The sequence below is a fragment of the Pipistrellus hanaki genome (genome assembly GCF_964339955.1).
Source record: "Pipistrellus hanaki genome assembly, chromosome: 15".
Taxonomy (NCBI): domain Eukaryota; kingdom Metazoa; phylum Chordata; class Mammalia; order Chiroptera; family Vespertilionidae; genus Pipistrellus; species Pipistrellus hanaki.
In genome coordinates this window covers 44,428,181-44,452,424 of record NC_140517.1, presented here as the reverse complement: position 1 = coordinate 44,452,424, position 24,244 = coordinate 44,428,181, and the positions used below count along the sequence as shown (strand labels likewise).

Below are 24,244 nucleotides of genomic sequence, written 5' to 3'. Positions count from 1 at the left end.
ACTGGTGAATGAATAATCACAAAAATCTCTAATTTGTGGGCACATTTTCAGCATGTTCAATATTGTGAAATTATGAAGCTAACAAAACAATTTGATAGTGACCTTGGTATTTGTTGTGATGGGCTCTGAAGCCATTTCCAAGCCCTGAATACACACAGACACAACAGTTCTTAGGTATTAAGAGCAAAGAGCTGGTCAAGTTGATGTTGCCATGGAAACCCAGCCAGGCTGGGAACAGCTACTTTGGGGCTTGAGAATCTTTGTTCCATGTCCCTGAACACTGACTCTGGCACTGCCCAGCGGCTGTCTCTGGCTCGGTTACCCGCCCCTGACACAAGCCCACTCTTCACTCAGCTGGCTTTGGCTGTTGGAGGTGCCAGGTCACTCACTCCCCGAAGCCAGGCTCAGACAGAGCCCAGCGGCCTCGCTGGGGCACAGGAAGCGCAATAGGAAGGGGAAGCAGAAACCTCCACCCTTTTCCAGGCTTCAGGGGCAGCAAGAAGCTCCCTCCTCAGCACGGGAAGCTGCGGGAGCTGCTGGAGGAAGGGCAGCTGATTCCCTATCAATAACACCTCCCTCTCCGGCCCCTCCCGCACCAAACCCCAAAATGCTATGTCAGCAATTCCCACAGAAACAATGGGATTCTGCTGGGTGCCAGGACTCTACTAGCCTCTAGATGGCGCCAAGTCAAGACAAATGCTGACAGGAATTCCCCTAGCTCCCAGCAAGCTGGGGTCCAGCCCATGCCTCCTCTCCCCAACCTCAGCCCAGAGACAAGCCCAGGCTGAAAGCAAGCTGGCTCCATGGAGATTTCCTATGTTTCACATCTGGGATTTCGGGGAGGACCTCTGTCAGGACGCAGGATCAAAGAGCTGGACACCTGTCCCCACCCAAGTCATCTGGAGAAGCCCAACTCCTGTCCTGAGGAGGCAGATGGGAAAGAAGGCCAGAACTCTGTCCCATCCTGGTGGGCTTGGACAGGATTAGGAGCTATAAACTACGCTAATCTACAAAGACCATGTGGATAAAGTACGGTGAAGGCAGCACCCAGGTGCGGAAACAAGCATCACCGGGATGCAGACCACAGGAAGGTGACGCAGGGGCCCTGAGCCTGCAGCTGGCAGGACCTGATGGCACCTCAGTGCAGGGTGGCCTTCCGCCAGCACCTCTAGTCACTGTCGCCACTACGAGTCCATGACCCGGAACTTAAAGCTCCGCTGATTTTATTTTATTTTATTTATTTTTAATATATTTTATTGATTTTTTTACAGAGAGGAAGGGAGAGGGATAGAGAGCCAGAAACATCGACCAGAGGGAAACATCGACCAGCTGCCTCCTGCACACCTCTCACTGGGGATGTGCCGCCAACCAAGGTACATGCCCTTGACCGGAATTGAACCCGGGACCCCTCAGTCCACAGGCCGATGCTCTATCCACTGAGCTAAACCAGTTAGGGCAAAGCTCTGCTGATTTTAGACCTCCCTCAAATTCCTGTCCATACCAGCCCTGTGAGAAAACTGTGCTTGTTTAAAATTCCCTCTTCTCAGTCCTGCTAGTGGTTGAGTGCTAACCCATAAACCGAGAGGTCACAGGTTTGATTCCCAGTAGGGGATGTGCAGGAGGCAGCCAATTAATGATTCTCTCTCATTAATGTTTCTATCTCTATTCCACTCCCTTCCCCACTCTCTAAAAAAAAAAAAAACCAACCCCCCCCCCAAAAAAAAACCCACACAAAAACACAAAGAAAACAAACAAAAATATCCTCCCTCCTTTGAGTTGGGCAGTGACAAGATGAGACCAATGTCGTGGGGGGGGGGGGGGAAGAGGGGGTCTGAGAAACAGCACCATTGGTCACTGGCAGACACTCCCCCTTCTGCTGCAGAGCAATGCGGCTTCTGGGGGCTCTGGTCTCCCGGAAGTACAGTGAGGAAGGCTGCCTTTGGCTAAACAGGGTAGGAAGTGCTACACATGGGAAGCTCCGAGAGGTCAGGTCCCCTCGGCCAAACCACACAAAGCCCAGGAAAGGCTGCCAGCGGGAAGGCCCGGCCCGAGGCAAGCCAGGGCAGGAGCAGCTGTCAGGCAGCCGGACAGCAGGCAGACAGCCCTTCAAACAAGGTGCTAACCTGCTGTAGTCCCAAGCGATCATGTAGCCGGGCCCTGGCCCTGGCCCTTTCCCTCTGAGGCTGGCTGACAGGAGCAGAGGCATGAGCCAGGGGCAGCGAATGGAAAGTAACACCCACCTCCAACAGAGCCACCTCTGTACCTTTTCTAATCTCATTTCATAAACAGGAGTAGGGACAGCAACATAGAAAACGAAGGGTCAGAGAACATCACAATATGCACAAGCAAAGGAGCACGGATTCAGTCTGAATTTGACACCCAAACTGGGCTTTTAACTCATGGAGTTTGGGGGGACCCCAGAAAAGAGCCTCTGGTCTACAAAGGCAGGAGCCTCATTTGCAATCCCTCTGGTGTCATGTTATTCCCTCTCCTTGTGTCCTTTAAATCTCAGCTCCCAGAGCCAGTGCCCGCCCCCCCGCAGTGAGCCCAGTGCGTCAGGCGGGTGTGCCCGGGCCCGGGTGCCGCACTCACTGTGCGCCTCCACCAGGGCGATCTGCGCGCTGTAGGGCACCAGGGGGTCCGGCAATTCTGAGAAGAAGCTCTTCATGGCACCAGCCACGGTGTTCACTGTGAAGTCCTTCTCCGCCAAGTCCAGGCTGTGGTCTGAAAGGAAGTGGGAGAGTGAGGCAGGTCGATCTAGCTGTGCAGAAGCAAAAGGAAGCCCCGTGCGTGGGGGACGTCAGAGAGACCCTGAGGACCTGGGGGCTGCCCAGGGCTGGCCCGGAGCCGGGGCCGGGCCTCAGGATCACCACAGACCAGACAGCATCCCTGGTGCTGCTAAAAGCAGGTTCTCAGATCCGCAGGGGCTGATGGCCAAGCCCTCCTTCCGAGGTCACCCTGTGAGCAGGAGCCGCACCCCTCCTTCTGTGCACCCCGTCAGCTCCCCGTGTCCGCCTCTTCCTAACAGCCATCCCTCCAAGGGAAGAAAGGAAGGGGCTTTCCTAAAAAGCTGCTCACGTTCCTGGTGGGTTGCAAACACATTACCAACAATCTTGAGCATTGTCACCTCAATAAATTCAATAAAAAAGAAAAAAACAGCCCAACAACAATCTTGATTGCGGCCCCATCTTCATCCCTCATGATGGCAGGACAGATGGACTTGTTCTTTTCCCTCTGGCCCTTCCCAGCTTATGACACCACTGACCCGTCTCTAGTTTTTTCTTTTCAGACTTGACGCACTCCTGATCTGTAAAAAGTCATGGACTGATAGTCATTAGCTGTTCCCATTTTGGGGGTGGGGGGGATGAGCTGTGTTACAGATTCTTGCATATTCGGTACAAGTGCATACCTAAGGGTGTGGCGATACCCTTACTTGGACCTCATGCTTCCCAGCCCTTCTCTCTGTCGCCTCTGCCCACGGGCCGTTAGCAGAGCAGAGTGTGGTGCTGAGTGCGAGGGCCCGGAGCCTGGGCAGGCAGCCTGCTCCCGGCGGTGCCCTGGCAGCTGCTCGGTCACGCAGCCCCCACCGGCTGCCTGGCTCCTGAGCCTGGCGTGGTCCCCTCAGGCCCAGCCGTGCGTTTGGCCTAACCCCACTTTGATCCTTGGGTTACCTTCCTCCCTGGCCAGTGACATCTGAGAACTTTGATTGCTTTGGCTCCTCTGCTGCTGGCACCGGTGGGTGAGACTTCTCGTCCACAGAATGCTCAGTGCTAAGAGGCAGGGTTTGGCTGAGGGTTGGGGTGAAATAGATTTGGCCTCAGAGCTGCCCTAGCTTAGGAGATGGGAGTCCCGCTAAGAGCAAGTTTAATTCAAGAGAGTTCAGCTTTAGAAGCCTGAGTCCCAAGGCTCAGCTAATCACAAAGTGTTCCCTTGCGCCAAGACCGGTTTGGCTCAGTGGGTAGAGCGTTGGCCTGAGGACTGAAGGGTCCCGGGTTCGATTCCGGTCAGGGGCATGTACCTTGGTTGCGGGCACATCCCCAGTGGGGGGGGGTGCAAGAGGCAGCTGATCCATGATTCTCTCTCATTGATGTTTCTAGCTCTCTATCTCCCTTCCTCTCTGTAAAAAATCAATAAAATATATTAAAAAAAAAAAGTTCCCTTGCTTTCTCTCTCGTGCAGGGACTTTGTGGGAGGGCACTCCCTGTGGGAAGGGGCCCAGGTAAAATAAGTTTGTCTTCTCAACCAACACTGTGTCATGTGCGTGTAGTGACGCCTGCACGGCCCAGTCCCAGGGAGGCGAGGCCCTTCGGTGGTGAGGGAGCATGTGCCAGGGCGGCCCGGACAGCGTCTGTGGGAGGTGATGGCTGACACGGGCTTGGCGGGGATGTTTCCATTTGCGGACAGGGCCAGTTCCTCCGCCGGGGCAGTGTGACCACGGAGGCGACACTAACTGGGGCAAATGCGTTCTCCTTCTCAGTCACCCAGCCAGCACCTTGGCCCTGGGCTGTGTGTGGCAGGAGCACCCCCAGCTGGACTGCAGCTCCCTCAGGGGCTCCACTGGCAGTTTGGTTGTTGTGGTCGCCCGGACTGGCTCCGGCCTCCTATGCTCAGCGGGCTGTGGCCTCACCTTGATCAAACTGTCTCTGCAGACTCTCCATCTCTGACTTGTTCCCGCTGACCCGGTAGATGCCTTCCGTGCTCAGTCCTGAGGAGAAACAAGCAGGTGTCTTAGGTGCAGGCAGCGGAGAGCAGAAACTGAGGGGGACACTCGAGAGAAGGGGAGAGCATGAGGCACCTTCCATGAGAGGGGAAAGGGCTAAAGCAATTTCCTAGATACTTCAACCTATTTCCCCCATATTCTTTTTACTAGAGGCCTGGTACATGAAATTTGTGTGTGTGCGCGCGCGTGTGTGTGCATGCGCGTGTGTGTGTATACCTCAGCCCAGCCTGCACCCTCTCTAATCTGGGACCCCTCGAGGGATGTCTGCCCATTTAGGCCCGATCCCAGTAGGACATCCCTCTCACAATCCAGGACTGCTGGCTCCCAACTGCTCACCTGCCTGCCTTTCTGATTGCTCCTAACCGCTTCTACCTGCCACCCTGATGACCCCCTAACTACTACCCTGCCAGCCTGATTGCCCCTAATTGCCCTCCCCTGCAGGCCTGGTCCCCCCCAAACTGCCCTCCCCTGCAGGCTTTATCACCCCCAACTGCCCTCCCCTGCTGGCCTGATTGCCCACAACTGTCCTCCCTTGTAGGCTTGGTTCCTCCCAACTGCCCTCCCATGCAGGCCATCTTGTGTCCATATGGGGGCAGCCAGCTTGTGTGTTGAGGTGAAGGCCAATTTGCATATTACTCTTTTATTAGATAGGATTCCCCATTGATTTTTAGAGAGTGGAAGAGAGGATGGAAGGGGGAGAGAGTGGGGAAGAGAGAAACATCAATGTGAGACATACACTCATTAGTTACCTCCTGTACACCCCCCAACCGGGGCCAGGGATCAAACCTGCAACAACCCAGGTACATGCTCTTGACCAGGAATTGAACCCTCGACCCTTCACAGTATGCAGGTCAACGTTCTAACCACTTAGACACACCAGCCAAGGTCCCCATATTCTTTTCATAAAAATACTTGATTTTGAAAAAAAAATCAAGATAATATAGAAATACATCAGCCAAAGATAACTTTGTCCAGTTTGATGTATACTCTTGAATTTTATTTTATTTTAACAAAAGGGAGATAATATTCTATTAACCTACTCTTTCACTTACCAACGATGTTGTGAACTTACTCTAGTCATTAAATATTATTTTTTTACAATATGATTTTAAAGACATCAAAGGATATAGTAACTTTAAAAATAGTCCTATGGTTAATCATTTAGGTCTTCCCAAGTTTTCACTGTTAGAAATAACCCACAATTATGTTTTTTTTGATAGCTAGTAACTGTAACAGATTTTTGGCAGTGTGTATTTCTTACTTTGTGAATTTCCTATTCACATTCTTGTTTATTTTCCTGTAAGAGTGGCTCTTCTCATTTTGTACTTGAAAGAAGTCTTAGAATATTAAGCAATTGCCTGTGTTAATGTTATAAACATTTACATTTTTTTGCCTTTTTGTTATTGGTCTTCTACTTTTGTTATTACATTTTATAAAGTACATAATTTAAAAAATTCAGGTTTTCAAGACCAGTCACTTTCTTTATGATATCTTCCTTTGTTTTTTATGCCTAATATGGATTTTCCCATTCTTAGTTTAGTTTCTATTTCTTTCTTCTTTCACACCTTTTAAAAAAATATATATATTTTATTGATTATTTTTTTTAGAGAGGAAGGAAGAAGGCTAGAGAGTTAGAAACTGATGAGAGAGAAACATCGATCAGCTGCCTCCTGCACACCTCCTACTGGGGATGTGCCCACAATCAAGGTACATGCCCTTGACTAGAACCAAACCTGGGACCTTTCAGTTCGCAGATTGATGCTCTACCCACTGAGCCAAACCGGTTAGGTCTTTCCTATCTTTTTTTTTTTTTTTTTTTTTAATATATTTTATTTATTTTTACAGAGAGGAAGGGAGAGAGATAGAGAGTTAGAAACATCTATGAGAAAGAGTCATCAATCAGCTGCCTCTTGCACACCCCCTACTGGGGATATGCCCGCAACCAAGGTACATGCCCTTGACCGGAATCGAACCCGGACCCTTGAGTCCCCAGGCCGACGCTCTATCCATTGAGCCAAACCAGTTTCGACTCTTTCATATCTTTTTAAAAAAACATTTAACTCTGTGATTCTTCTGGAATTTACCAGGTGTACCGTGTTAGGTAAGGAAATAAGCCCAATACTAAAATTCAACTAAATAGCATAGAAGAATATAAAGCTTCAACTGAGCGACTGCAGGCCTCCACACTCACTCCCACCCGCGGCTGCGCAGATCCTAAGCAGCGTCCACTGACTCCCTCTCCCTTCCGGGAAGGAGAGCCCACTGCTGCCCCTCACACCACAGTCTGGAGGACAGTTACGTCCCCGTGGAAACCAAGACGGGGTCTCAGGGCCACACCAATCCCGGTCCCTTCTGAAGACTGGCTTCGAGCAGCTCTGGCCGCTGATGGCCCTGAGGAAGTGCCCTGAGCTGCCACTGCACACACACCAGGAGGCAGTGGAGAGAGGGCCCCATCAGGCCTGCCTGCTCCTGGGGCCCCGGATGAGTGGCAGGTGAACTCTGAAGAACACAGAAGCTAAAGTCATCAATTCCTGGCTTAACAGCCGTTAAGTGCAGACCGGTCTTTCACCCCAGAGGAAAAGGGGTTAATGGATCGGTCCCCAGGACACCCTGTGATGCAATGTCTAGTTTATGAAGGAACTGCCATCACTGCACCGGTGAGAGAGGGGCAGACACTGTCGAACCCGAGGCCCCAATGCACCGGGCTCAGCGCTGACCTTTCCCACCGCCCATGCCCCCTCTTTTGGAATGAAAGAGCTTTCCTGCACCCACCACCCCCACTCATTTATTAAAGAATGATAAAACCATTGAATCCTCAGCCCCCAATGGCAGGAGCTACTAAACGAAGAGAAGACAAACGAGAAGAGTGAGGTTCAGAAAGGCCTTGGTCCCCCCTGCTCAGCGGTCCGTGGTGGACTGGTCTGAGTCCAGGGCCTTTCCCACCCTCTGTCCGCACTGTTCCGGAAGTCACTTGACATTTATCCCCCAGGCTGAAGTCCAGACCAGTCTGTCCTCCCAGAAATACCACACTTGAGTCAAGTCCACTGGCCCTCGGCATTCTGGGAGCTTTGTAGATGGCACATCCCCTACTGCTGTCAACCCAAAGGTCAGAGGCGAGGGGCTGGGCCGGTGCACCATCCCCAGTTAGTAATTTTACAATGGTCTCTTTTCTCAGGACTTCTCTAAACGGTTCTCAGATGTATTTAAACTTCCTACTTATTTCACATCTCCAGTGATACACAGCACATGCTTATACTTGAAACCATCGGCATTTGGGCAAGCCCTGGGTGGGTAAGTGTCAGCAGGCTCACACCTTCACCACTGGGCGGAACAGACTATTTCCTAGTAGTCTTCTCCTGACTGCACTGTCATCCCCCTCCAACGCAGAAACAAGCAGCAGGAGCTTCCGAAGTGCGGAGAGGCACCCTCTCGACCTCAGACCCTCGCAGCCTCAGCCTCTTCTGTCATCTGCACCCTGCCCTTCAGCTCAGACAGGGCATCCTCTGCACTGTCTCCTGACGGCCACTCGCCCAGCACAAGGCCGAACACAGAGTGCAAATTAGTTATCTGGAAACGTTCAGAGGTGAGGGCTGCCGGAACCGCGCCAGATCCATGATAACAGAAAGGGAGGCACTGAGAGTGCAAGGCCAGCTCCCCAGCATCCATTAATCATCAACTTAGCATTTCCTGTAATGCGGATGCGTGTTTACTTTATGAAATCCCGTTTTAAAATAGTAATTCCACCGCTGCCCTACACAACACCATAACATCATTTAGAAAAGCTATTATTTGCTTGGCCAGTACAACTTTTCACAACTACTAATTAGACAGCAATTAAATAACAACAAAAACTGTGGAGCAGACTTTGAACACGTGAAGGCTGGTGGTAAAACAGAGGGCTGGTGACAGCAGTGAGATGGGTGAGGATGCAGTGAGAACTGGGACACCTGACAGGCCCGGGCAGCTAAGGACCCAAACCAGAGCAGGACAGGGCTGGGGTGCTGCAGGCGGGGGGCTGGACTCTAGGGGGGGCGCGTCCTGGGACTCAGGCCGCACAGAGCACTCTAGAGGTGACTGCTCTCTCCTGCCAGCAGGAAGCACAGTCCTTACCCACAGCGGCCCCAACCGTAATGTCTTTCCATGCCCACACATCCACCCGGGAAAGCTTCAGCCTTGAACTGTGGGGCATGTCTACACACAGAAATCGCCAAAGACCCCACTACTCAGGCAATCTCGGAGAAAGGCCTTTTTGCTATAAAAAAAAAAAAAAAAAAAAAAAAAAAAAAGCCCCAATGGTTTCAAATATCTACTCTGTTTTATGTTTAAGTTAATCATTGGGAATAGAACAAGACAAAGTTCAGAATGGCCAAGGTCACTATTTTCAAATATCCAAACTACCATGCAGAACAGTTTTGTTCCAAAGGCTCAAGAGACCAGAGCTCCAACTAAGAATGGAAATGATAGGAAGGCAAATCTCCTCTCAGTATATAAAATTATGCAGAGCCACAGCTGTCACTCCTTGGAATGGGCCAGAGCTTTTGAACTCCCTCCTCACGGATAGCCATCTGTCTGGAATGCTGTTTAAAAAGATAAGTATCTGGTCTAAAGAGATAGTAATAACAATAAACAACCATTTACTGACTGCTTACCACGTGCGAGGCACATAATGCTAAGTGCTTCCCATACATTTTACATTAACTCATACCCCAGCGCCAGAGAGGTGATTACTAATCCCATTTCAGAGACGGGAATGCAGAGGCTGAGGGGTAAGTAACATGCACAAGATCAGAGTGCACTGAGATTGGAATCCCATCCCATCCGAGAGCCTTCATTTTTTTACTTTTATGCTTTAAATTATTGGTTCTCAAAATTGTACATGTATCCAAATCTCCTGAAGGCCTTGTTATAATACCATACAGGCTCCACTCGTAGAAGTTTCTCTCTCTCTCTCCCCACCCCTCCCTCTCAGGCCCTAGACTTTGCATTTCATACATTTCACACACGGCTCAGGCCTCTAAGGTCTGACTCCTGAATTCTATCATTCAATAAATTTGGGGAGGGGGGAAGAAAGGGTTTGCTACACAAGGAAAAATAAATACTAGATACTTTAGGAACAAAACATTCCCCAAAAGAATTAAAACTACTGCTATTTATTATTAATTTTTTTTGTTAATCCTCCCCCAGGATATTTTCCCATTGATTTTTACGGAGAGTGGAGGGGCAGGGAAGGGGAAGAGAGAGAGAGAGAGAGAGAGAGAGAGAGAGAAAGAGAGAGAGAGAGAGAGAGAGAGAGAGAGGGGGGAGAGAGAGAGAGAGAGAAAGAAACATCGATGTAAAACAAAAACATTGATCGGGTGCCTTCTCCACACGCCCCAACCTGGGCCATTGCTGGAACCTGCAGCCCAGTAACTGAACCTGAGACCCCCTCAGTGCAGGGTCGACACTAACCATCGAGCCATGTCAGCTAGGGCTGCTTTTACTTTTAAGAAAGCCCTTATGCACTACTGAAGCTGTTAACCTTGGCCAGGTATGACTTTTTTTTTTTTTTTTAATAATGACTTTAAAAAATATATATTTTATTGATTTTTCTTACAGAGAGGAAGGGAGAGAGATAGAGAGCTAGAAACGTCGATGAGAGAGAAACATCGACCAGCTGCCTCCAATGTACATGCCCTTGACCGGAATCGAACCTGGGACCTTTGAGTTCGCAGACCGATGCTCTACCGCTGAGCCAAACCGGTTTCGGCAGGTATGACTTTTATAAAAATGTTTAAAAATAGTCAAGAGAAAAGCAGAGACCTTCTTCTTTTCAATGTTCACGGAGCACCCGCATGGCAGAGCTGGTCCTTCCCAGAGCCTTTCGGCCACAGTCTCCCTCAAAACTACTTTGGTGACAGAGGAAGGCTGTGGCCCACCGACGCCAGCCTGAGGTGCTGGATGGGCTAACCATGGGCCTATTTCACTGTGATTTTCCCATCACAGCGAGTGCTGCTGGCCTGGCTCTGAGAGATGCCTGTGGCACTCACTGGGCAGACGAGGGGCAGTAGGAAAATGGACGGGCCACCAGCAGGAGCTTGGAAACCAAGGGGAGAACCACCTCCTGCCCTGGCATGCGTCTGGTTTTTATTCCTGGACCGAAGCGCCCTGTCTCAGCACCTGTGCTCTTGGCCAGAGCGTTTCTGAGTCAGCACAGCCAGACGGCACCTCAGCTCAGTCACACCAGGTCTCAGTCCCCCCGTTTCCTTCTTAGTGCAAATCACTACTTCCTCCAAGCCACACTCCGGCTTATTTTTTTACTTTCTATATTTAGATAGAAAAACTCAGCACTTTAGTCCTTTAAAGAAACTTAACTGGAGCTGCCAGTGCTCTGAAGTGTCACACACCAGACAGGTCCTAACTGCCAACAACTTCTGTGGAAAGAAACACACGTACTAGACCTGCTGCTTCTCAGAGGAAAGGCTCAGACAGGCCCGGTGTCCCGGCTAGAGGGGTGCTGAGAACACAGGGAGAGAAGGAAACTCCCTTGAGCATAAAAAAGTCCAAACTAGCCGGAACCGGTTTGGCTCAGTGGATAAAGCGACGGCCTGCGGACTGAAAGGTCCTGGGTTCGATTCCGGTCAAGGGCACGTACCTTGGTTGCAGGCACATCCCCAGCGGGGGGTGTGCAGGAGGCAGCTGATTGATGACTCTCATTGATGTTTCTAACTCTCTATCCCTCTCTCTTCCTCTCTGTGAAAAACCAATAAAATATATTATAAAAAAAAAAAAAAAAGTCCAAACTGTCTCGGCGAGGACTGACCTCTGGAGGCTCTCCTTTTGGTCACTATTGGCCATGGCCTTCTGAGGACACCGCAGCACCTGCCGCCATGGAAGGTGAAGGGACGAGGCGACACACAGTATTTGGGTCGAAAGCAGAAGCCGCTTGCTGGATGTAAGACCCTGGGCAACTGTCTCAATTTCCTTCTCTGCACAACAGAGAGAACAGTGCCTCTTTCTTTCTTTTTCTTTCTTTCTTTCTTTCTTTCTTTCTTTCTTTCTTTCTTTCTTTCTTTCTAAAATATATTTTATTGACTTTTTACAGAGAGGAAGAGAGAGGGATAGAGAGTTAGAAACATCAATGAGAAAGAATCATTGATCAGCTGCCTCCTGCACACTCCCCACCGAGGATGTGCCCGCAACGAAGGCACAGTGATGGGAATTGAACCTGGGACCTCAGTCCGCAGGCCTGAGCCAAACCGGTTTCGGCACAGTGCCCATTTCATACCCTGCTGGTGTGCGTTTCGGAGACCTAGCAAAGGGCTGAGAGAGTAAATATTATGCTAGTGACCTAACTGGAAAGGATGTTGGCAAGTGGAAGAATTGTGTTGTCAGGGAGACATGGGTTCGAATCTTGACCCTAACTTCTGCTCATCTGACTAGACAACGGATTAACACCTCCTTTCTTGGACTGCTGCAGGAATCAATGAGGTAACCTAAGCAATTCCACAGCATAACGCCTGCCATTTCTTTTTCTCTTCTCTAAACTCTGAACAAGCCTCAAGAGCAGCACCTGCCTGTAGGCATGGCCTATGCCTAGGGCTCAGCCAAAACAGGCCAGTCTACAGGAAAATATTTAAAAACATGCATAAGCTTCGACACCCAAGTGACCTCAGTTCTGATTGTGGCTCTGTCTTATGGTGGCTGCGTGATGGGGACAACCCTCCACCTCTCAGAGCCTGGGCCATCAAACATCGGTGGCTAATGACTTTGTCGCCATGTGAATATGGACATTACACATAAGGAAGGGAGCAATATAAAAGGCCAAACACTGAAATAATAATAATTTTAAAAGGCCAGGCACTTTCCTAAGTTCTTCCACTAGAATTATCACAGTGAATCCACCCAATAATTCATTGAGATAGATATTTTTATTCCCTTTTTAAAAATATATACTTTTAGTGATTTCAGAGAGGAAAGGAGAGGGAGGGAGAGATAGAAATAGAAACATCAATGATGAGAGAATCATTGATCTGCTGTCTCCTGCATGCCCCTCCAATGGGGATCCAGCCCCAACCTGGGCATGTGCCCTGACTGGGAATCGAACTGTGACATCCTGGTTCATAGATCGATGCTCAACCACTGAGCCACACCAGCTAGGCTTTCTTCCCTTTTTACGGACAGCAAAGGGAGCTCCGGGAGGCTAAGCCATTTACTCAAGGCCACAGAGCTAGTAAGTGGTGGGGGCAAGATTTAAACTGGCTCACTCCAGTCTCTGCCTCAATGATGGTGCATTTAAACATTATATTACTATCTCAATGTTAACCCCTGTCCCCTTTTCCCTTAAACACTGTATGTAGGGCACATCCCATCAATGCCAGATTCATTATGGGCTGTAAGAATTTTCCACTCCTCCCTTGTTTACTCATGTGCATTCATGTCTTCGTTCACACCCCCTCAGTGTTCTCGTCTGTCAATTGGAGGATTGAGGAGGGAGAGCCGGAGGAAAACGGCGGCCTCCTCTCCGCACAGAAGCAGCCAATGGGAAGTGTCCTGGCTTTATTCCTACAATAAAGTTCTACTATTGATAACATTACCGAGTCCCCACCAGATCTCCCCGCTGCCTTCCTGTTTTGGATGTGCTCAGAATGATTTTCTGGCTCTTCTATTCCCTGAACACTAGGGTCCCTCTGCCCCCTCCAGTGCCCCTTTGTTAGCTGTCTTTCCTCGGTAATTCCCTCGTCAATCAAGATCTGTTCCTGGCAATGCCAGACCTCCTTTCTCCCCACGCCAGAATGCCACTGACACTCTATTATGACTGCTTGACCGGGTGCTAGCCCCGCAACGCGGCACTGCGGCTTTGTAAATTTCCAACGCCATTGTATGTACACACAGCCGTGTCATCCATCTCCAGGCTGGGGAGGAAGGGAGCGGGATCTGGAGGGGAAGAGATGAAAATATCACACCAGGTCTGGGGCATCATATGGCTCTCGCATCTGGCTGATCCTGTCTAAGCTCCCCATGTACTTACTGTCATTAACTGTGAAAGCGGGCTTCTGGACCCTGCTGAGCCTAACAAGGGGCTCTGTTTTTTCCTGACTTTCAAGAAAATGCAGACCCCAATCGCTGTGTTTAAGAAACCACAATGACCAAGTGAACTTCATGCCAGCGGCCGAGCTGACGCTGCCTGTTCCGGGCAGCCCAGGATGGAGAACAGAGGCGTGTGATCCATAATCGAGGTGAGCAGGCTGCACCCCGCAAAGCGGCCACAAATGTCAAAGCCACGGGCAGCTGGGGGCCCTCCTGTCAAGAGGGCCAGCGTCTTCTGGGCTCTGAGTGTGACTTCATGAGTGTAAGCCCAGGAATGGCAGTGACTCTGGAGGTGGAGCTGGTAACACTACAGTGAGGGGTCTCATTGGCTAAACAAAGAACTACCAACAAAGAAAGAGTCCTAACCAGCACACAGGTATATATGTCGCCACCATCACCACCATCTCCATGCATACAGGCCAACTTCTCTTCCGCTGGTACAGAAGCTCCTTGAGGTCAGGGCCGACTCCTCCCAAGCATTAATGAGGGCGGAGGGTGACGTCTTTCCGCTTCTGATATCCAAAACACCACGAAAGCAGCAGCGATGTCACCAAGGACAGCCAGTGTCCTTCCTTCCTGGTCTCTCTCTTCCCTCACCAAGAAAGAGCATTGTTTATAGGTTAGAAACCTATAATCTTCTGGCAGGAAAGCTGATCGTGGTCCCCACGGGCATATGACTCTTCCACTCCAGGATAAAACACACACTTCTCCACACATGCATTGCTGCCCAGGCCTGTGTTCTCACCCTCCCCGCCCCCACTTCACTCTAGTCACCTGGCCTTTCAGGGACTGACCCCCTCCTGGCTCAGGGCCTTCCTACAGGCTATTCCTACTTTTACCTCCAGTGTTTGACTGACTAAACATTGCTCCTTCTAAGTGGTCTCCCTTGACCCCCTGATCTAAATAAAGTCCGTTAGAACAGTAACTGCGTAGACTTGTGCAGTGCTTATACTACGCGTAGGCATAGTGATAAACATTCCACCTGCCTCATCTCAGCAAGCCCTCACACCCAGGGAGTCAGTGTATATCACCAGTTTATTATTCCCTTTTACAACGGAAGAAAACTGAGCCACGTGGCAAGCCAATGGTGGGGCTGTATCCAAACCCAAGCAGCCGGACTCCAGAGCCTGTGTTTACCACCCCCTCCGCCACCTCCATACCTGTCCTGTACAGCACTGGGCACACTCTGAAAACCACCAGACGGCTGTGTGCTTATCTGCTGAAGGCTGCACCCCAGCAGGCCTGAGAGCAGGCAGTGTTTTCCCATCGCCCCCCTGTGTACCTGAACTTGGCATAGCAACTCATTCCCGAAGTCACTCAGTAACTAGCAATGCAGAGGAGGGAAGGAGGGACACATGCCTGAAAATATACGGGCGGCTTCTCTGGTTGCAGAGAGGGAGGGAGTGGACTGAAGGAGTTTGTCCTCAACCCTCAGGCATGCGGTAGGCCTTCAGGGCCTGGCCGGCACAGGGAACACTCCATCAGGAGGTGTACCCGCCTCCCTTCTCACCTTCCTTCAGGGCAGGGGGGGGGAGCATCCAGCCCCTGGGCCATGTGAGGCCCCCGAAATCATTTGGTCTGGCTCTGCCAAGGCATAAGGGGCGAGTTAAATGTTTGACCAAATATAACAGGCTAATTTTTAAGTTGATAATTGTGTATGACCCTCAAATGATGTTATAACTGTCCAAATGGCCCCTGGCAGAAAAAGGTTCCCCACCCTGCTGTAGGGGCTGGTTACGTCTGCTTTCACTGCCCCAGCTGCTCCCTAGGAAGTCCCAGGGCGTCGTCATTCACCAGGAGCAGTCCTCTGCTTTGGTGGAGACCTGCACCCGCCTCGCACACACACGAGGGAGGAAGGAGAACAGCCGAAGGAGCTCTCCCAGGGCACAGTTCGATGGCACAGTCAGGCCAGCTCCATGAAGGCCAGGGAAGGACCGGCAGCTGACCCTGGCACCACAGTTCCCGGGCCACGCTCCGTGGACAGCCTGCTGCCCTGCGTGGGGCGGCCACAGCCTGTCTGCTCTCAGCTGGCCCAGGGCAAGCGGCCCGTCCCCCTGAGCTCCCTGCTGCCGAGGGAAAGTGCAAGTGGAGCAGCCAGGCCAGGAGGGCCTGTCGGAACTGTCTCAGGGACTTGGGCCCCCACACTATTTCTGTCTTGGCTGGAAGCGCAGAATTCCTTCTCTGGCTGCTGGGCCCTGCAGGCAGCTTGCCAGGCCATGCTGTTCCGATCAGGGCACTGGGTCTGAGGAAACCCGCCACTTCTCCGGAGAGGCACAGTGGAGTTGCCGCCCTCTCTGATGGCGTGCGGGCATTTCTGGAAGGCGAGTGACTTGTGTTTATCATAAACAAGCAGAGAACGGGAGGGTGGTGAGAAATGGGAACATAGGAGGTTGTCAAAAACAGCACAGAAAGCTTTGTTTTAAAAGTATTTGGGTAATGGGAAAGCAACTCGCTAACAAACCTGGAATTATAGGGGAGGGAGAGATTAAGTAACAGAACCCCCATAAAAATCACAGCAAATGAAACCACACACCTCGTATTTTAGCACTTTGTCATCAATTCAAAGCATTATAAATGTGGCAATTACATAAAGCCTGTTGGTGTATTCAAGCTGTAACTGCACCTATTAAACTGTTACGGTGATAGATGGGAGTATCTATCCTGAAATTAGCTGCCTTCTCTGAAAGGAAGCATTACAGCGATCGAGGCTGACTGCAGGGAATCACTGACTGGATTGAGCAGGTCCATTCGCACCAATCCTCCACAACAGCTCTACGAAGTGCCTACGGTGAATGTGGATGACAATGCGGAGACTTTTGTTTAGGGCAGCTGCTCGCCACGTGGGGAGGGACTTAGTAAACTACTACTTTTTTTAGCGTGTGGCTTCTTGACTTAGTGCAGGAAAGATTTCACAACTTGAGTCCAGGTGTTTGAGAGGGTGTTCATAAAGCAGGGCCAGCGACACAGGGAGGGCTTAGCATAGAAGCTACAGGAGAGCCTAGGAGGCTGCTCTGGCTCATGGGGAGTCAGAGAAAAGGGAGCCTTGGAGACAGGTGCAGGGGTTAGCCCAGCATGAGCTGCCGCTGCCTGCTGCTCCCCTAGATGCAAGTCTCGTGGGGACCCGAGGGTTTAGGTGAGAAAGTAAAGACGCATGCCTGAGGGAGGGAAGGCAAGGACGTGCTCCCTAAGTAAAAGCGCCCTTGGTAACTTCTGAATCCAGTTTAGTCTGATGCTAGAAAGCTCTCAGAAAATGCTGGAATGTGGGCCTCTGCCCAAAGGACTATGGGATTTGTTTCCGTCTCATAAAAAGCATTTAGTGCTTGCCCTGGCCGGTGTGGCCATCCTGCTCCAAGAGGTCGCTGGTTCATTTCCTAGTAGGAGGCATGCAGGAGGCAAACTAATCGATGTTTTGCTCTCATGAGCAATGTTTCTCTCTCTGTATCCCTTCCCCTTGCTCTAAATCTCTTCCGTTGGGGTGTTCCGGAGTTGTATCCTTTATAATAAGCTGTAAAAGTAAGTACAGCATTCCTGAGTTCTATGAGTAATTCTAGCAAATGATTGAACCTGGGAAGGCGTGGGAACCCCCGACTTTGTGGCCAAGTCAGACAAAGGGTGGGTAACCTGGGAACCCAATACTTTGCAACTGGTGTCTGAAGTGAGGGCTGTCTTGTGGGACTGGGTCTTGTAGAGCGTGATGATAACTTTGGGTGGGGTAGATTGAATTGTAAGACACCTCGTTGGTGTGAGAGTAGAAGCAGTGTTGGAAAAGACTCCCCAGATATTTGGTGTCAAAAGGAAAAACCGAACCCTCTCCTGCAGTCAGAGAGAGAAGGCTACAGTCCAATGTTAGCTGGCCTCGCTCCACTGCTTCATGAGTTGCCAGGGCCCCACTTGATCTATCTTCTTTGGGCTTCAAATTACCTCAGCGAAAGGAGGCAATATGGCCAAGACGGTAATGGCTCTGGTTAAAATGCTAGCTCCTCTCTAACTTCGTCTTTCAGAACCCCACTTTCTTCATCAGAAATTGAAAATTGCTGCTGAAACCGGTTTGGTTCAGGGGATAGAGTGTTGGCCTGCGGACTGAGGGGTCCCAGGTTCGATTCCGGTCAGGGGCATGTACCTTGGTTGCGGGCACATCCCCAGTGGGGTGTGTGCAGGAGGCAGCTGATCGATGATTCTCTCTCATGGATGTTTCTAACTCTCCATCCCTCTCTCTTCCTCTCTGTAAAAATAAATAAATAAATAAATAATCAATAATAAAAAATATATATTAAAAATAAAAAGAAATAAATTGGAAATCACACCTATCTCAGAGCATTGCTATGCGGATGAAACGAGATTCGTGGAAACACTGAGCACAGGAGCGATGTGAGCTCCTGATTGACAGGACACACTGTCTCCCTTCATACACACAACTACCCTGCAGAGCTATTTTCATCTTCATCTCACAGTCAAGGAAACCGAGACTCAGAGAAATGAAGAAGCTGCCCAGGCCACACCTGCCACGCTGCCCGCAGATGCCGCCCTGGCCCTGTGAGAGGCTCTGAGCCGCGCACTGGGGCTAAATGCAGAGCCTTGCCAATGAGATGAAGCAATCCGGGAGCTCACTGACAGCTGTAGGAAATCAGCTTGAGTAATAGTTTGGCCTTTGTCCTTCTGCCTCCAATCAGGGCAAATTATAATTTGCTCTCACTTAGTTATGAAGCTGAGAAATATTTGCCTAGTACGAATTCCAAACACTCTGCAGCCATTTTCCGTTTACTGGTGTGGTGGGGTTTGGGGAGGGCAGTTCCAAGAAGGACGGGGGTGGCATTTTCCGAAGAAGCGCGCACCGCGGGCACAGCCTTCCCGGATGCGGGCGTCTGCTTCTTGTGATCACTGTGAACACAGGGAGGCAGACATGCTTGGCCATCTTTCTGCAGGGCGGGAGAAGACTGAGGGAGCCATTAAACTCTGGCACCCCCGATGGCTGTCTCTTTTCAATCTATAATATGGAGGTGAGATAATGGAAATAGAGCCAGGAGCTAACATTGCCACATTAAAACAGGTTTATTAGCTGCTATTACTGCTGTTTGTCATTAGTATCCGTGACCAGCGGCTCTGCACCTTGGAAAGGATCCAGGGAAGGGGATGGGCACCGGTAAAGCTGCAGGTGGGCTGTAACCACACTGGGCTCCTGGGCGCACAGGATCACCCTGGAGCTGTGAGGCTCCGCTGGGATTGCTGGGAAGAGCAAATCATTTGATCTATGCTGTCACTTCAATCTTATTCATCCTTTTAAGTCCCAACAACTCTTCCTCCCAGCCTTCACCAAGCTCTCTTTTGCAAGCTCTAAGTGGTTTGAGCCAAATCATTTTACCTTTATTGGATCATAAACTCCTTGAGGACAAGGGTGTGCCGTCACCCGTGCTCTGAATCACTGGTTTAGTCCGTAAACACTGGGCTGCACAGCAGTCTTTAACTCCGGAGCAAGACTCCCCTCACTGACCACCTAACAAAAGCTGTATAGTTTGCTCTCCACAGAGTACGGGTGCACACACATACACACAATCTCTGCACCAATCTTCAGGGGTTCAGAGACTTCCAAAGCCCCCCCACGGACTCTAGGTTAAGAAACCCTAAGTAAGTCTACCTGCTTGCACAATCCTTCAAATCAGACTCCCAGGGTCTGAGAATCTGCCTTTCTCCAAGTTACTCTAACCGAGCCCCTCAAACAACTCTTAAAAAAAAAAAAAAAAAAAAATATATATATATATATATATATATATATATATATATATATATATATATGTAAAAATTGATTTTTTACAGAGAGGAAGGGAGAGGGATAAAAAGCCAGAAACACTGATGAGAGAGAAACATCGACCAGCTGCCTCCTGCACACCACCCTCCGGGGATGTGCCCACAACCAATGCACATGCCCCTGACCGGAATTGAACCCAGGACCCCTCAGTCCACAGACCAGTGCTCCATCCACTGAGCCAAACAGGTTTCGGCTCAAACAACTCTATTTAAAAATATATTTTTATTAATTTCAGAGAGGAAGGGAGAAGGAGCGAGAGAAAAAGAGAAAGAGAAACATCAGAGATCAGAGAGAATCACTGATTGGCTGCCTCCTGCATTCCCACACTGGGGATGGAGCCCACAACCTCCTGGTTTGTACGTAGATGCTCAACCATTGAGCCAACTCTTTAAGCCAAGTCCAATCCAGCCCTCGTGCGGGGAACACTGCGGCTTTCAAAGGTGAAACAAGCCTTGTTTGTAATGTAAGAGCCTGGGCAAGGAAAAGAAAAGCCAAAGTGGAGGCCGATTCCAGCCAACAAGAGGTCTCTAAATCATCACTTGTATCTACTGACTGTACTTCCTTTGGCCCCAAGCCAATCTAGTACAGAGGAGGAACAAATCACTCACACCTGCGAAAAATACCTGCGTGCCTACTGTGGTCAGCTGTTACGCCAGTTGATGCAAAGAAGAGCAGCCCCTTACAGTGCAGCAGGAAACAGGGAAGCAAAGCAGCGGAGACAGTGCCAATGGAGTGGTGACGTCCCCACAGGGCTGGGCACCAGCAGAGAACCAGGATTATTCTGGTGGCCACACCTTACTCTGCCTTGGGCAGATGGGAGGGGAGGTGCCGAAGGAAAGAGGACAAAGAAGTAAAGATAGAGATAAACCTAGAAGGGATCTAGCCCCGGAATGCTTGTAGCAGAGAGGTCTAACGAGGGGTGAGTGGATCTCTTTTAGTTCACTAGGAGAGAAATTACTGCTTCTCTGAGGCCAGTCACACCCCACAAACAATTCACTCGGCAGTTACTTAGGACAGGAGCCAGCACTTCTGTCTTCAGACCTGGAAGGAAGAGAGTTCTCTAATCACATTCTCTGCCCACTGCTGCTCAGATTAGCCCAGATGTATATTCACTTCGAGAAACTGAAACTCAAAAATACTGCCTGCACCCAGCTCCTGCTTGCTCCCCATGGCTGAACAAGCACCTCAATGCCTCCAGCATCCCAGGGTACCTGGGAGAAGGGTGACATCCCCAGACAATGAGGAATCTGTCAGAGCAGGCCTCTTCTCCAAGGGTCCCCTGAATTAACACAGGCTGGTGTGCACTGAAACATTTTAAGTACCAAACCTGGAGAAAGAACATCAATTTAGCTATCTGCCAATTACTATTATTATTATTGAACAGCTTTATTGATGCCATACAATTCACCCACTGAAAGCATACAACTCAACAGTTTTTAAAGTAATCTTACAGAATCCTGTTACTACTACATCTTCATCAACCTGCAACTGTTCCCACTAGCAACCACTCCGAATCCCTCCTGCCTCAAAGCCTCTGGCAACCACTGCTCTACGTCCTGTCTCTGTGGCTTTGGCTGTTTTGGACATTTTGTATAAATGGAATCCTTACAATATGTTATTTTATGTGACTGGCATCTTTCAACTTAGCATGTTTTCAAGAATCTTCCATGTTGTAGCATGAGCAGTTGTCCCTTGGTATCTATTGGGGATTGGTGCCAGGAACCCCCACAGATACCAAGTCCATGGATGCTCAAGTCCCTTAGATAAAACCAGAGGCCCGATGCATGAAAATTCGTGCAAGAGTAGGCCTTCCTTCCCCTGGCTGCCAGCACCCGGCACCCGGGTGGTTTTGCTCCGGCCCCGGCTTCATCTGGAAGGACACCTGGTCTAATTAGCATATTACCCTTTTATTGTTATGGAAGATGGCACAGTACTTTCATATAACCAATACATATCCTCCCATATACTTTAAAATTTTTTTTTATTTTATTGATTTTTTACAGAGAGGAGGAGAGAGGGATAGAGAGTTAGAAACATCGATGAGAGAGAAACATCGATCAGCTGCCTCCTGCACACCCCCTACTGGGGATGTGCCCGCCACCAAGGTACATGCCCTTGACTGGAATCGAACCCGGGGCCTTTCAGTCTGCAGGCCGACGCTCTATCCACTGAGCCAAACCGGTTTTGGCTCCTCCCATATACTTTAAATCATCTCTAGATTACTTACAATACCTAGTACAATGTACATAGTTGTTATAATGTATTGTTTAGGAAAACACGAAAGGAAAAAGCCTGTACATGTTCAGTAGACAAACCGTCATAGGCATAATTACACGGTACGTGTCAGCAACAAGGTAACATTTTTTGTTCTGTGGTTGGTTGAATCTGAGGACGTAGAATCTATGGATATGGACTCCGACTGTTGAGGTTCTTGGCTCCTTTTTAAGGATGAATAATATTGCACTGTATGGACGGGTGGCATGGTATGGATAGACCATCATCAGCTGCACATGTGGGTTGTTACCACCCTTTGCCTATTATGAATAATACTACCTCTCTGTATTATTTTGAACCCTAAATCCTAAAGTGATTGACAAACACCTCCCCAAACTTGGGAAAGATGCATATGACACTTTGTGGCCATCTCCACCCTCGGGACACCAAATCTCCCCTTGGCCCTGACAGCCTGGTTCGCTCCCTCTGCTCTGCCTTCCCAGCCCCTATTTAAATACCCTTCCTCAAAGCTTTCACACACTCCCCTGTACCCCGCACACTAAGAACACAGGGAAATTTGTTCCCATTCAGATGTTGTAATCCTGCTCAAGACCTTATTATTATATGCATCTTTTTACTTCTCCTTTTCTGTTTCCACTGAATGGGACTTTTGAGGGATGAGGTCTTTTGAATGTGTCTATACCATGTAGTCATTCACAGTCACTCACCAGAGCCCTGTGTCCCTGTTTGGGGGATACAATGATGAAGACCCAGTCCCTTCCTTCAAGGAACTTAGACTCTATTGAGGAAGGAAGACAAGCAGAGTTCAGTGTGCTGTGCTCACAGAGGACTGCACAGGGAACTACAGAGGGGGGCGGGGAGAAAGGAAAGGAAAGGAGGGGATTTTGGAGTACGGTGGGGGTGGGGGGCTTGCTTAGAGTGTAGGTCAAAGAAGGACTCCTGAAATGGAACAGCAAGTAAAGACACTGGGTGAGCAATATCACGAAAGCTCAAGGTATTATATGGAGTTCTGATCTGTGTGGCTGAAGCTTACCATCCTGGGTGAAGGAAATGGTGAGGAGGGTGGCTAGACAATGGGCTGGCACCAGCACTAAGCTTCTTCCTGGAGGTGATGGAGAGCAGCGGGAGAATTTCCAACCAGAGGTGCTGTGATCTCATTTGTTTTAGAAAGGTATTTGCAGCAGTGTGAATAAGGGACGGAAAGGACATGAGACCAGAAGCAGAAAGCCGATTACCAAGAGGCTATGACTGTAAACAGGAAGAGAGAGAGACTAAGTACAATGGTGGAGTCCAGATTCAAGACCCATTAGGTAGTAAAAACAACAGCACTTATTAGCTAGCTTGACTGAGGGCAGGAGGGCCAAGGCCTTCAGACTCCACCTTTCTACTGATGATAGCAAGGGCTGGCGAGCATTCTCAGGAGGGACATCCTTTTTCCAAATGAAACCATAAACTGAACCTTAAGGGAGAAGGCGCAGCCTGCCCTCCTGTCCCATGCAGAAGCACGTACTTAGAATCTAGGGATTCATGAGAGGACCTGAAACCCCCGGGCCAAGTCCAAATGCTGGATCCTGACATCCAAAGGAGTTTAGGGCAATACAGCCCTGTGCTCAACAGTGCCTCTCACCTCCACACCTGGCTCTTGTTCAATCCACTTCCCCTTCCTAGAAGATTCTTGCGCATCCTGCTACAGGATCCAACTTACCTTCCAGCCCAGCCCCAGCCCAGGCATACACAGTCAACTCAGGGATTTCCTTCCTTCCCAGACTTCCACCTAATGCTTTGGCCTTGTGGACACCGGGCAAGCTCACAGCTATGAACTACTAATTGTTCATTTTCTCTTCCACGTGGCCATCTCTCTCATGGGACCTGGGCTTAGGCTTCCTCAGGATCTCTCAGCATTGAAAACACTTTGGACTTGTGACAAGCCCAGAAATATTTATAGACCGGCAAACTAACTTATTACATACTCTCCCTCCCATGAATAACTAAATATGAGAAAAGAAATGCAGAGAAATCACAATCTTGAATTAAAACATTCAATATTGATACATTACAAAGATGTTCAACTGCATTTCTTTGGATACTTTTTCAATTGCACCTTTATTTATTATTTTGAAAAATATATTTTATTGATGTTTTTACAGAGAGGAAGAGAGAGGGATAGAGAGTTAGAAACATCGATCAGCTGCCTCCTGCACACTCCCTACTGGGGATATGCCCGAAGTTAATTCAAGTAAGGATGGTCAGTCAGTCACAAATCCAAGGTACATGCCCTTGACCGGAATCGAACCCAGGACCTTTCAGTCCGCAGGCCGACGCTCTATCCACTGAGCCAAACCGGTTTCGGCATTTCTACGAGTTTTTGAGACTTTTAGTCTCACCCTGGGTCCAAGTTGGCTTATGCCTATTCTTCTCCT

At 49.5% G+C, this 24,244-nt stretch overlaps 1 protein-coding gene across 1 annotated transcript in view; it reads right to left on the bottom strand.

Annotated features, from left to right (window-relative positions):
* ARHGAP35 (Rho GTPase activating protein 35) overlaps positions 1–24,244 on the bottom strand; it is a 129,688-nt gene that overhangs the window by 8,655 nt on the left and 96,789 nt on the right. The window contains exons 4-5 of the mRNA XM_084905771.1: positions 4,628–4,705; positions 2,593–2,724 (exon numbers count right to left, since the gene is read on the bottom strand). Coding sequence (XP_084761897.1) covers positions 2,593–2,724; positions 4,628–4,705 — 210 coding nt within the window. The remainder of the gene's footprint in view (positions 1–2,592; positions 2,725–4,627; positions 4,706–24,244) is intronic.